The sequence below is a fragment of the Aethalodelphis obliquidens genome, unplaced genomic scaffold (assembly GCF_003676395.1).
Source record: "Aethalodelphis obliquidens isolate GAN/ISIS:26980383/991018 unplaced genomic scaffold, ASM367639v1 scaffold3, whole genome shotgun sequence".
In the NCBI taxonomy this organism is placed as follows: Eukaryota; Metazoa; Chordata; class Mammalia; order Artiodactyla; family Delphinidae; genus Aethalodelphis; species Aethalodelphis obliquidens.
In genome coordinates this window covers 66,129,498-66,143,152 of record NW_020837947.1, presented here as the reverse complement: position 1 = coordinate 66,143,152, position 13,655 = coordinate 66,129,498, and the positions used below count along the sequence as shown (strand labels likewise).

The window sequence follows — 13,655 nt, the reverse complement described above, 5'->3', positions numbered from 1 at the left end:
CTCCAGAAAGCATGAGAACTTCACAAACTCAATATCGCTTCCCAGTAAGCACTAACCCATTAATTAGTAAAGACATTTCTTTACTCCATTTTTTCAGCTGAGATTTACTGAGCACCTGGCTAGAGTTCAGCACTGAGTAAATGAGACCCACCACGTCCTGCCCCTCTGCAGCTTACAATCTAACCAAAGAGACAATAGGGGAATACACCTACTAGTATAAAATATCAAGTAGCAAGTGCTATGACTGGATAAAGTGAAAGGAGAGTGGCTTAAAGAACTGGTACTTTGACTATGACAGTCAGAAGAGGCTGTGTCAAAGACGGGAATTGGAAGGAAATCAAACAAGGAAGGGTTAGGCTAAGCAAGTATCCCTGGGCAGCAGGGGAGCCACAGACGAAATATCAACACAGAGCAGAGCTAAAGGAAGGAGACAGAGACGTGCCGGAGCCAGGTGATGAAGGGTTTGGAGTACATTCCACATGGACAGAGAAGTCAGTGGAAGGATGTGAGGAAGAGAGTGATGAGATCTGATCACACTGTAAAAGGATCACTGTAAATACTAAATGGAAGAGAGACTGTGGGGAGGGTAAGAGTAGAAGCAAAGATGAGAGTCCTGCGCTGGACCAGGCAGAGGACGATGAACCACAATGACAACAGAAGAAGTGGTAAGAAATTAAACACACACGTTATTTAAATAAAAGAGCTAGTCTTAAAGATGTCAGAATAGATGGATCCAAAGCTAACTGAGGCAGCAGAGTAATGACTAAGAACAGAGACGATCAAGACAGACTGCCTGGGTTCAAGTCATGGACTAGCCATTACCTTGAACAAGGCACTTAATGCCTGTGAGCCTCAGGTCCCCTAAGTGTAAACGGGGATAATCAACAGGTTGTTAAGAAGGCTAAGTGACTGAACACAGATAAAGACTCAAAATAGTAGCTGGCACAGGAGTGCCATTTAAGAGTTACCTGTGACAACTATTACCACTAGTAATTGGCTCAGTGAATTGAATTCATGAAAGAAATGGCTTTCTATTTCAAATTAGACTGAGCTCCTTAAGAAAAAATTTTGTTCATTTAAAGCTGAAAGCATACTGGCTGGAACGGTTAAGTCGTCATATGTTTCAAGTGATGAATAAATGAACAAACATTTTCATTCAAACGAAAAGAAAAATAAATAAATAGAAATAAACTGTAACACAAATACTCAATGGAAACTAACCTGCCACAGGGAGAACTGATGAAATCAAACTACGAACCATTAGAGACCAGGGTTTCCATGATGTCTTTTGCAGAGAAAATATGCCTCAGGAGCAACCTAAAGGCCAAGAGGGGAGGGAGGTCTAGAACACCTGGTCCTCATGGAGAGTCACTCAGGGTCTACCTGTTACATACACAATACATGGAGACCACATACAAGAGTTCACTAGAAAATGGCTAGAACGAAAGAAATGACTCTCCAAAATTATCATACATGAAAGAACATGAACTGTAAAAGAGACACAAAACAGTGCATGCTGAGTAACTGAAAAGGTGATGGTTCACTTCATTTGGGGTCAGGATTGAGTTTGAAAGCATGCACTTCTGCCCTGCAATCTCCTGTGCAGTTTCCTTTATGGATGTTTCCATGGGTGGCTTAGAGGAGGACACAGGTTAGCCGTTTTATTTCTATTTCTATGAGACCTTTAATTTTCCTCCCATTTGTTCTTTCCTTCATTGTTAACTTCTCCAAGGATACCTCCCCCTTCTCTATTTATCTGTTTCTCCCTCAGAGGCTACCCCTCCCAACCCCATTCCCTATAGTCAGGGATGTGAACCTGTGTTCTGTGTTTTGCCATTAATGGTAGACTTTCCTTTTCTGGAATGATTTTTACCTGCTTCATCTAAGTCCTCTGTATCTTCTACTCTTTTCTACAGAGTCTCATAAGCTCTCTCTACCCCAACTCTTTCAGAATTTGGTTTACTTCTCTACTCACAGGTAATCTGAAGGTCTATGTGCTGTCTATCAGAAACCTACTTTAAATAGAATGACAAAATTGAGTTAAAAGTTAAATGAGGGAAAAAGATATACCACACTAACACTAATCAAAATTAAGGGGGGGTTCCCTGGTAGCACAGTGGTTGAGAGTGTCCGCCTGCCGATGCAGGGGACACGGATTTGTGCCCCGGTCCGGGAAGATCCCACATGCCGCGGAGCGGCTGGGCCCATGAGCCATGGCCGCTGAGCCTGCGCGTCCGGAGCCTATGCTCCACAACGGGAGAGGCCGCGACAGTGAGAGGCCCACGTACTGCAGAAAAAAAAAAAAAAAAAAAAATTAAGGGGGTATGTATGCAAACAAAGATCAGAAGGCAATCTGCAGTAATGCAATTTAAGAGCCTAATGGCCTTGAAGGCTTTACTTTTATAACATATATTTATCCTTAATTGTAACTTTTTAAAAAACCAATCTAAAGGATCCAGATTTGCAAACCAGACTAATTAGGACTACAAATTTCTTTTATTATATTTTAACCATAGTATTTGATAAATGCAAAATATGTTTAATGTAAGTTACAAAACACAGAACTAGTTTCATAGATAGATGAAACTAACCACACACTGCCAAAATAGAAATATTAGCCCTTCTTTATCCCACCTCCCTACCTGCTGCTTTGTTTTCTACTCCCTTGCCTTTATTTTTCCTTTTTTCTTTTTTCCCTTGTCTTTTTAAAATCATTTTTGGTCTTCCAATTGTATACACAAGGGTTCTTAAGCAAAGGAGTCATTCATACATCGATAATATATATTAAAAGATGTGATTTACACACCACTTGCCAATAATACAAAAGAACAGAAAACAAGCCATACTTCCACCTATACGAAAACTGAAACATATGTAAGTTTTCTTTTGATAACTAATGCTAACCTACTAACAAGGACAAATGGATATGTATTTTTTTCACCAAGTTGCACCAAAATAAAATTCCAGTTAACAAATTCTGATTTCAACCTTTTTGTATTATTAATTGTATCAAGGCACAATGTGTACTCACTACATTTAAAACTACTTGCAACGGCTGACATAACACTACAAATTCTTAGAAGAGACAGATCCAGTGCATGTTCAATTAGTACAAGATTAACGCCATTTGTGTTAGGAATACTTAACAGTAGGATATTATTAAAGACATAGATACAGAATAGAGAGAAATACACAGTAGTATAGACATGCCTAGTTAAGTAACAAATTCCATATATTAATAAGAACACATTGCAAGTACCACAGTGAGGGAATGGGGAGATTAAGTGTCAATTAACAGAAGTAAAATGAAAACAAGGTACAAAGACCACTGGGGAAAAATAAAGTCAAAGTAGAATTAGAGTAAGAGAGGTAAGCCTCAGCTAACGGATTCGAAGACAGAATATAAATTTAAAATACATAATTAGTGGCATGTGTAGAGCAGAACAGAAGTAATAGGTTGGGATGGTAAGAAAATGAGAAGCACCAAAGGAAGCAGGATTCCAAAGTAGCATTCCATCCAGAGCAGGAAGGGATATAAGAGTAGGAAAGAGTGATAGTAAAAATAATGCTACAGCATAATGTGGTCCTCAAAAAAGAGCAAATAAAGAGCTTTCTTGCAGATATCACAAAGAGCAAAAAGGACAATAAATTCTATTATCTTATGCCTTTAAGAGTTTGTGTAAGCAACTGCTTAGAGTTAATGGGACAGACCCTATTAGGGTTCAACATAAGGTATGCCAATAGCAGCCATCGCTTTTACAGCCTTCAGCACAGACTAAAATCGTTCATGAAACTAACATATTCAAAACCACAAATAAGGAAGAAGGGCATTTTACTGACCACAGTGGAGCGCCATGAGCCGTCCCATTTAACAAAGTGGAGGTTACTTAATGTTTCAAACTGCAGGAGAGCCTAGCTTGAAGGCAGTGTGAGCCTAGAACATAGGCTTCAGATAAATGACCACACACACAAACATTACTTGATTACATACTTACCTTTTTGTTTTCCTCCCCCTCCCAGCAGGATCCTTGAGAGCAAGAACCTCAAGTGTTCTTTAAAATGAAAAGAAACATCTATACACTCAAGAGCTCCTTAATAAATTCTAATAAATAATACCCTGCTGGGGTGGGCATAGGGGGGCAATTCTCTGAACATTTTTCCAAGCCTAGTTTTGAGCTTTACAGAGAAAAAGTATTTCTTACCTCAAATAGTGAACACAAAATAACAAGAAAAAGATTTAAAATCACACTTACCCTCCCAGCAAATCTGCAGTGTCACTTTGCTGATTCATATTGACAACCCTCAAACGGTGGCCTTTAATAAAGAAAGGGCAAAAGGGTTACCCTGTATGTAAAGACTGACAATATCCAGTGTGATCCTTAAGGATGTGTGGACAAGGGCACAGGGCAAATCTTTAAATGTGCATTTCCTCTGACCCCCTCATTTTACTTTCAGGAATCTTGACTATTCAAAATTTTCACCTAACCCAGAGATATGTAAAAGAAGATTCACTGCTCTAGCATCAGGTAACTGAAAACAACAAAAAACCCTTCAGTAAGTCAATGTCTGTCTATGAATTAGAACTAAATAAATATCCAGTGTGAAATATTATTTAGCCATCAGAATAGGAATGAGGCAGTTCTGTTTTTAAAGATGTCCAATTTGCTTATTAACTAAATGTAATACACAGAGAATGATCCCGTTTGTTTCAAAACAAAACCAAATCTGTATGTATTTGTAGACCACAGATTAGAACTGAAAAAAGTTAATACCAATCTGTTAACAGTGGTCATTTCCAGGGGGGAAGAATACATTATTTCCAAGGTAAAAATTTCCAGTGCTTATCTCCAGGGGAAGTGGAGTGGTGGCACTTCTTAAATTCCAATATTCTTTGGACTTTTTATTTTTTAAAAAGGCAGTCAGGGGACTTCTCTGGTGATCCAGCGGCTAAGGATCTGTACTTCCAATGCAGGGGGCCCGGGTTCGATCCCTGGTCAGGGAACTAGATCCCACACACTGCAACTAAGAGTTCGCATGCCACAACTACTGATCCCACATGCCACAACTAAGACCTGGCGTAGCCAAATAAATAAATAAATATTTTTTAAAAAATAATAAAAAGGCAGTCAGTGTCAAATGTTTGTTGTCTGCGGGAAGAGTGCTTCCCCTCTAGGAGTTACCTGTAATATGAGCCAAGTACTGGACGGTGGAGGTTTTGCCGGTCCCGGTCTCTCCCACCAGCAACACAGGCTCCCCTTTGCTAACACACACTGCGAGCTGTTCAATAAGAACAGAGGATGGCCTCGTAGCAGCAAAGGTGTGCTTCTCCCTGGGGAGGGGGAAGTATGTAAGCAGCTGGAGGAACAGGCTGCAAGCTTCTCTTTGTGTTATTTTGAGGAATCATATTTCCCACATTCAACAAACAAGAAGGAGACAACTCAGCGTGACGGTCTTCATGTTATAACACAGGGGTCCCCAACCCCTGGGCCATGGACTGGTACCTGTCCATGACCTGTTAGGAACCGGGCCGCACAGCAGGAGGTGAATGGCGGGCGAGCGAAGCTTTATTTGTATATACAACTGCTCCCCGTCGCTCGCATTACCGCCTGGGCTCCGCTGCGGCAGCGGCGGCATTAGATTCTCATAGGAGTGTGGTGAACCCTACTGTAAACTGCATGCAACGCATCTAGGCTGCATGCTCTTTATAAGAATCTAATACCTGATGATCTGAGGTGGAGCTGAGGCGGTGATGCTAGCGCTGGGGAGCGGCTGCAAATACAGATATATCATCAGCAGAGGGGTTTGACTGCACTGAGACCATAATAAATCGACTGCTTGCAGACTCATATCAAAACCCTATCAGTGAGTGGGAAGTGACAATTAAACTGCACCTTGAGGACTAGACTGGACATAAGCAACACACTTCGGGTGTCACTGTCTCCCATCGCCCCCAGATGGGACCATCTAGTTGCAGGGAAACAAGGTCAGGGCTCCCACTGATTCTGCATTATGGTGAATTGTACTAATTATTTCATTATATATTACAATGTAATAATAATAGAAATAAAGTACACAATAAATGTAATGTGCTTGAATCATCCCGAAACTACCCCCGACCAACCCCATCCGTGGAAAAAGTGTCTTCCCCGAAACCAGTCCCTGGTGCCAGAAAGGTTGGGGACCGCTGCTATAACAGATGTCCTTACAACATATGAATTGCAGAATTCATTCATTCTACATACATGGAGCATTTACATAACTGCTACTTCACTAGGCTCTGGAAACTCAGAACACCAATAAGATAAAACATCTGTACTGCCTATGTCATCTTGCACAAACTACTTAACCTCTCTTAGCCTCGGTTTCCTAACTTGTGGATAACAACAGTTACTAGCTGTAGTGGGTTGAATTATGTTCCCCCAAAATTCATGTCTACTGAGAACCTGTGAATGTGACTTTATTTGGAAAAAAGCTCCTTACAGGTATAATAAGATTAAAATCGTATCATACTGGATTTAAGGGTCAATCTTAAATCCAATGGCTGGTGTCCTTATAAAGAAAGAGAAATTTAGAGACACAAAGAAACACACACAGGGAAGAAGACCATATGACAATGGCATCAGAGATTGGACTGATGCAGCTACAAGGCATGGAACACCAAAGATTGCTGGGAGCCAGCAGAAGCCAGGAAGAGGCAAGAGTCTTCAGAGGTAGTGTGGCCCCGCCAATACCTTGGTTTCAGCCTTCCAGCCTTCAGAACTGAGAATAAATGCCTGCTGTTTTAGGCCATCAAGTTTATGGTAATTTGTTAGGAGAGCCCTAAGGACACTAACACACACATTAATTCACAGGCTTACTATTACCACTACATGAGAAAACATACAAAAAGGTACTCAGCACAACGTTAGGCATATAGCAAATATTTAATAAATAACTTTAATAAATCTCAGAAACGTATACAACTCCAGCCCTCAAGGGGCTAATGTTAGGACCAAGCCTGACCTCCAGGTGATGCTTACTTCACTAAATACACTACAATGAATAAAATCAAAGATATACCTTTGCTAGTCCCAAGTCTCTAATGACCCTCATCACCTCCTCCACCTATTAACATCTAGTTTCACAGAACACATTTTGGGAAATCACTGCTCCTTACTGTCTAGTACACTGGAGAGATCACAGTTCTGACATGTTTTACTCAAAAATAAGGGGCTGGACCAGACATTCCTTCTATCAGTTTCCCAACGACTCCACAGTGCTCAGATCAGTTTGGAACCCTGTTTACCTCTGTATGTGGACAGTCTCACTTTGTTTCCGTAGAAGCCGCACTCGACCCACTTGCACATCTAGCTCATTGATCGCAATTTCTGGTTTATAAAGTTGACAGAAGAATTCAGCCTATGGGAGGGGAAACATTTTACCTGGGTAAAGTTCTGCATGCTCTTCAAATACTTCTCATCCGTGAGGCTTACTGTGCTCCTCTAACATGCCCTCTACTAAGAGGCATTTTCGGGCTTCCAAGATAGGTAAGTTAGCTTTTAATTATATATTTTTAAATTCTCCAAGTTTCTCATATGTTTTTAAAAACACTGATCATGAATGTTTCCCTGTAATAGTACTTTTTATTCATTCAAATGAGCCTCTATCTACCTATATGAAGTGAACACAGTGAACAGGAAGTTTTACTCCTAAAAGATATGAAAAAAACCAAAGTATTTTTTCTTCCTCTATGCTTTCCTCTGCTTTAAATTTCTAACATAATGCAGAAACAGTCACTTGAATAAACCATGATACATCTGACGACAGCCAAAGCAGAAAGAGAAGCTGTGACAGAGGCTCAGGACACGTACCCATCAGGCTTATCCTCATCGCTAACCCAAAGAACCAAGATTTTGCTCAGGGTTTGGGGTTAGGAGTAAAAGGGGCAAATTGCCCCTTTTTGAAGGGAAGGAAAACCCCTCTTCAACCAAAGGGGCTGAATATTGATCAACCTAAGCCAATCATGGTAGTCTCATTTCTCGTCTACTATAATTAACATACTTATTACTTCAGCCCCTTTTACTAGGTGCTCTGTTACCTGCAGCCAAAACCATCCCGATAGTTTCCCGATAGCCTAAGGAACACCTCTAACCATCTCGGTTCCTGACTAAGGCTTTTTTGAGTCATCATTCATTTGGGAACGCCAAATATCTGCCTCAAGATGAGCCCCAGACATTTCTCCAGCTACCAACACCATTGCTGAAAGGCTCTCTCCTCCAGAAGTACATATTTTGATATAAAACAGGAAAGGCAAATACTAACAGTATCAGCAGTGAACCTAAGTAGTGGGTATACAAGTGTTCAACTTTTCAACTTTTTTGATGTTTGAATATATTAACTATAAAAAGTTGGAAAGTTGGAAAAAATCTAATTGTGCACAGAACTACAGACAAAGGTGTTACTAAGACATGGTTCCAGTCCTGAAACCACAACCTACAGAATAACATGCTCCTTAAGCACTGGAGAAAAAGGCGTGCGTGTGAAAAAGGATGCAGGGCAGCTCACTCTAAGAACGTGGAACACAGGGAGAACTACTTATCCAGGAGACAGTGAGTTTTATGCCCATGAGAGGCAGCAATGAAACTACCAACTCTGACAGAGGAGGCTGTTATTTGCAAAAGCTGTTCCAGGTAAGGACCAGAGATCAGCAATTAAGCTAAATATCCCAGCTTCCTTTCAAGAGGGAAGTAAAAATAGTATTACATACCTTTTTCTTGGAAATGTTCAATTTGCTTCCAATGACTTCTGCCATTTTCAGTTTGCTCGTCTGCTTAGAGAGCATTGCTGTGAAACAGTCCAGAGCCTATTAAAATAACCAAGGTAAATGCCAACTGATTTTTAAAATAATACATTAATAACAGAGCATCACTATCCAGGCCACAAAAGGGAGGAACATAAAATCCAGCAGAACTTTTCTGCAAGTAATACTAAGGAGAATACAAATAAAGTACCAACCCTAGACTCAAAGGACCTTACCATAACAGAGACAGGACACCAAAAAATGTGAAGGCTTTACTATCAAAATACCAGTTAACTAGGAAAACACACACAAACGCCCTCAGTTTGCAAATCCAAAATTCAGGTAATAATAGCAATTAGCATTAATCCTTGGGTATATGGTTCCGTGGGGGGAGACGACTTCTAGACAGTGGAGGTAACACCAAAAGATTACTTTCTAGATGTAAAGGGAGACTCCTGGTGTGCAATAAAGGTATTACACTGTCATTACCCTAACCCAGTACTTAATCTTAGCAATGACTGATAGCCCAACAAGATACATGTCTTCTGCTATAATGAAATATAAAATACGTATCACCACCAAATGGATTCTACCCCTACAAAAGCTGAATTTGAATACATCAAGCATTTTGTTAAACTTCTACTTACAAGAAAGACAGATAAAATGACAAGGGAAAGGACACGAGTATGGCAAAACAAAGAATATATCTGGTTCTGCTGCCACCAAGTGTAATATATCAATAAACTTCATGCAAGCATTTAAAAAAGAATGTATCTAGTTTTGTCCCTAATTCCTTACACAGAGCTTCAAAACTTCTTGGAATTACCAGGAGTAAGGAGCGTCTTTTGTTATTTACTGGAGCCCTTATGGACCTTAGCAGGTTTATTATGCTAAGCAAGGTAACTCTTGATGGGCCCTTAGATAGTTTCTGGCCAGGCCAGAAAGACCAAGGGTTGAAACTTCCAGCTCCATCTCCAACCTCTGGAGGAGGGGAGGGGATGGAGATAGAGTTCAATCGAATAGCCAATGTCAGAATAAGACCCCAATAAAACAATGGACATCCAAAGCTTAGAGAGCTTCTGGTTGGTGACAAAGCGATGTACCAGGAAGGTGGCACACCCTGACTCCACAGGAGTGCCTGTGCTCAGACTCCTGAAACCTTGCCCTATGTGTCTCTTCCATTTGACTATTCTTGAGTTATATTTTTTATAATAAAACTATGACCTGTATGGTGAGTACAGAGCTTCCAATGAGTTCTGTGAGGTGATTACTGTACCTGAGGAGGTTGTGGGAACTCCTGAATTTACAGCTGAAAGGTCCTAAGTGTGGGTGGGCATCTGAGACTTGCGGCTAGAGTTTAAAGCGGGGCAGCCTTGCGGAGGACTGAGCCCCTGAACCTGTGGGGTCTACACTAACTCCAGGTAGTCAGTATCAAAACTGAACTGAATTGCAGGACACCAGTTGGTGTCAAAGCAGTGAAGAAGCAACCAGATAAAGCCAGAAGGTGAAACATTCTGTAAAACAACTGGCCTGATCTCTTCAAGGGTATGTGTGGGGCGGGGGGGAAGGTTCTGATACAGTAAAAAAGTTCTTAATCCCATTCGCATAGAAAAGGATGTGGAAGGAGATACATCAGGGTACTAACAGTACTGGGGGGGCTTCCCTGGTGGCACAGTGGTTGAGAATCAGCCTGCCAGTGCAGGGGACATGTGATCGATTCCTGGTCCGGGAAGATCCCACATGCCGCGGAGCACCTAAGCCCACGTGCCACGACTACTGAGCCTGTGTTCCAGAGCCCATGAGCCACAACTCCTGAAGCCCGGGCGCCTAGAGCCCGTGCTCTGCAACAAGAGAAGCCACCGCAATGAGAAGCCCGCGCACCGCAATGAAGAGTAGCCCCTGCTCGCCACAACTAGAGAAAGCCCGCGCACAGCAACAAAGACCCAATGCAGCCAAAAATAAATAAATAAAATAGAATTTTAAAAATTAAATAAAATAAGGAAAAGTACAAAACAAGGTTACCTGTAAGAAAGATGAGAAATGCAGGAGAATGGAAAGGAAATTTCAATGGAGAGAAGAGGATTAAAGGACTGGCACACAGCACTTCAGAGTTCAGCCGGCTTAAGTGTGTGCTCCAAATGTGGGTTCTTTCTCCTCAAAGTAAGTTAACCAAACACAGAGAGAAACTGCTAACCAAAATGGGTCACTATTCTCTCCTCAGTCCTAGCTGACAGAAACCAGAACACTTTATAGTCAAAATGGGTTAATGTTTTAACAGCCCAGAGATCTTCAGGCAGCATCACTTGATTCTTAAGCAGGTAGGAATAAATCTCTCTCGGTTCTACTGAATGTGGCAGAGCTACAATTCAATAGAGCTTCCCTCCCAGGCAACACATTTTGTCCCCATGTCCAGCACACAAGGCTGTACTTTACAAACCCCACATTAATTTCTCTGGACTAAAATTAAAAAGGCCCTACTGAGGCTAGTGGTGGGATAAGACAAATATAAATCTATCAAATAGACTAAGAAATTATATACAGAAATAAATACTAAAGATCTTAGAAACACTTTCTATTTTATAATAGTATTATCACCCGGGAGACTTTCTTTTCATTTAAGCTTTAATTTCAGTACTGTATCTGTTTTACTCTAATTCATACTGTACTTATTTGAAATTAGTAGTAACCTGTTTCAAAAACCACAAAACATTTATTAGGCCCAACTAGTTCTAAGGCAACGTTATTTCAGTTTTAACTAGCTAAGGATAATAAACGGTACCTACACAAAAGAAAAACTTTTTGATAGCAGTCAAGACACAGAAAATAACAGTAGAAATCAACAGCCTTAAAGAGCACAGAGAAACAAGCAGGAAGACTGTATCTTACCTCTTGAAAAATATTTAATGATGCTGATGAAGACAGACTGTCAAAGCTGTGGGCAATCCTATTACACCAATTCAGTAGATCCCTTTAAAAAAAAAAAGGGGGGAGGCGGGGGGCAGAGCTTACTTAGGTCTGGGAACACTTGACAACAAGGACTCTCCTTTTCTTCTGGCAACTGAAGATAAACAGTGTCAGGAAAAAGAATGAGTGGTCCCAGTCCCTCTCCTACCAGGAAGTGACCTAGAACTCACTTCTCCCCATCCATGCCAGACAAGGTAGCAGGAGACAGGGAGCAATTAATTCTCAGAGCAAACTGAGGGGAGTTGCCCACACCTAATTCTCATTACTCAAAGGGCAAGTCAACCACTGAGAACAAAGCGCAAAGGCATGGATGGAACTCACTATACAGAGCAAAACCCAATAGTCTTTTATTTAAGACCCCAAGCGTCACAAAAGGACATCTGGTGAAAGAGCTATGTCAGTAACTATTCCCAACTTTGGCTTTTAAAGTTGTTTGCTAAACTTCCAGTTATAAGTAAGTCCTAAGGATATAAAGAACAACATAAGTACAATTAATGCTGCTGTATGTTATATATAAAAAGTTGTTAAGAGTTCTCATCATGAGAAAAAAAAATTTTTCTTTTACTGTTTCTTTAATTTTGTACCTATGAGATGACAGATGTTCACTGAACTTATTGCAGTGATCACTTCATGATGTATGTAATCATTATGCTATATGCCATAAACTTATACAGTGCTCTGTGTCAATTACATCTCAATAAAACTGGAAGAAAAAAGTTATTTGTTAAAGTTAACATAATGTTACCTTCATAAGCCTTCCCATTCAGTAACTATAGATCTCAAAAAGGGACTGAACACTATGAAGCAGCCCGAACGTCTAATTTCAAAACCTGACTTCTTGCAACCACTCAGTTCTAGCTGCTAAGAACTTCTGAGGGAAGCAGTTTTTAAAATACCAACTCAAAAGCGTTTAGCCCAGGGCTACCCTGGTGGCGCACTGGTTGAGAGTCCGCCTGCCGATGCAGGGGACACGGGTTTGTGTCCCGGTCCGGGAAGATCCCACGTGCCGCGGAGCGGCTGGGCCCATGAGCCATGGCCGCTGAGCCTGCGCGTCCGGAGCCTGTGCTCCACAACCGGAGAGGCCACAGCACTGAGAGGCCTACATTCCACATAAAAAAAAAAAAAGTGTTTAGCCCAGTACCTGAGAGACAATTCTCTCCCCTCAAGGCTTAGTCTTCTGTGTTCCCATCTGGCTTCTGAGACTTCCTCGGGTGCCTGTTCCCCTCCAACAGAACTATCACTCAGAGGGTGATGTTTCTCTCCAGTAAGCTGGATGTAAATGTCAAGCAAGTGATCGGTTGCTACCGATAAGCTGGGATATCTATTTTGAAGAACCTGACAGAGAGAGAAAAAAAAGCGAAGAAAATTTAGCAGCAGACAGTGATTTTTAAAAGCACACATAAACTGCTGCTGACACTAGTCAACCAAAAATGAATTTTTCTGAGAAATCTGTCATCTTAACCAAGTATAACAACTTCCACCCTCACCCATACCTCCCACCCCTCAAAGACCATGACTTTTTCCTGCCCAGAACTTAGTTATCTGGCAATCTCACCACCTATCACACAGCTTAGGGTATAGAAGCTAGATGGGAAAAGGGTCTCAAGCAACATAGGCATCCAAGTCCCAGGCACTTACTCATTGAAGTATCCTTCAAGTAACATGTACTCTAATTTTTAAACACAATTCTAGTACAGTCATTAAGTCATGTCTCAGACAAAAGCAAATAAGAAGCAGTTAATGGGAAAAGGAAGGTTTTTTAAAGCAAATCACAGTAAAAGGAGCTAGTGTTAAGTCCTGATAAAAAGTAGTTTTTATCAGACAACAGAATTTAACAAGCAAAAGATCTAGCCCAATTCACTTTGATAACTATTAAGAATTTTGTGCAGTATAATACTTGGTGCCCATAATA

At 41.0% G+C, this 13,655-nt stretch overlaps 1 protein-coding gene across 6 annotated transcripts in view; it reads right to left on the bottom strand.

The window, feature by feature from the left end:
- The window catches only part of MDN1 (midasin AAA ATPase 1), a 157,922-nt gene that overhangs the window by 112,805 nt on the left and 31,462 nt on the right, over window positions 1-13,655 (bottom strand). For all 6 annotated transcript variants that reach the window (XR_003429489.1, XM_027090484.1, XM_027090476.1 and 3 more), the window contains exons 10-15: window positions 12,885-13,078; window positions 11,666-11,747; window positions 8,747-8,842; window positions 7,286-7,398; window positions 5,181-5,329; window positions 4,254-4,314 (exon numbers count right to left, since the gene is read on the bottom strand). Coding sequence is in view for 5 of the 6 variants with exons in the window: in XM_027090484.1 (XP_026946285.1) it covers window positions 4,254-4,314; window positions 5,181-5,329; window positions 7,286-7,398; window positions 8,747-8,842; window positions 11,666-11,747; window positions 12,885-13,078 (695 nt within the window). In the remaining variant the exon portion in view is untranslated. The remainder of the gene's footprint in view (window positions 1-4,253; window positions 4,315-5,180; window positions 5,330-7,285; window positions 7,399-8,746; window positions 8,843-11,665; window positions 11,748-12,884; window positions 13,079-13,655) is intronic.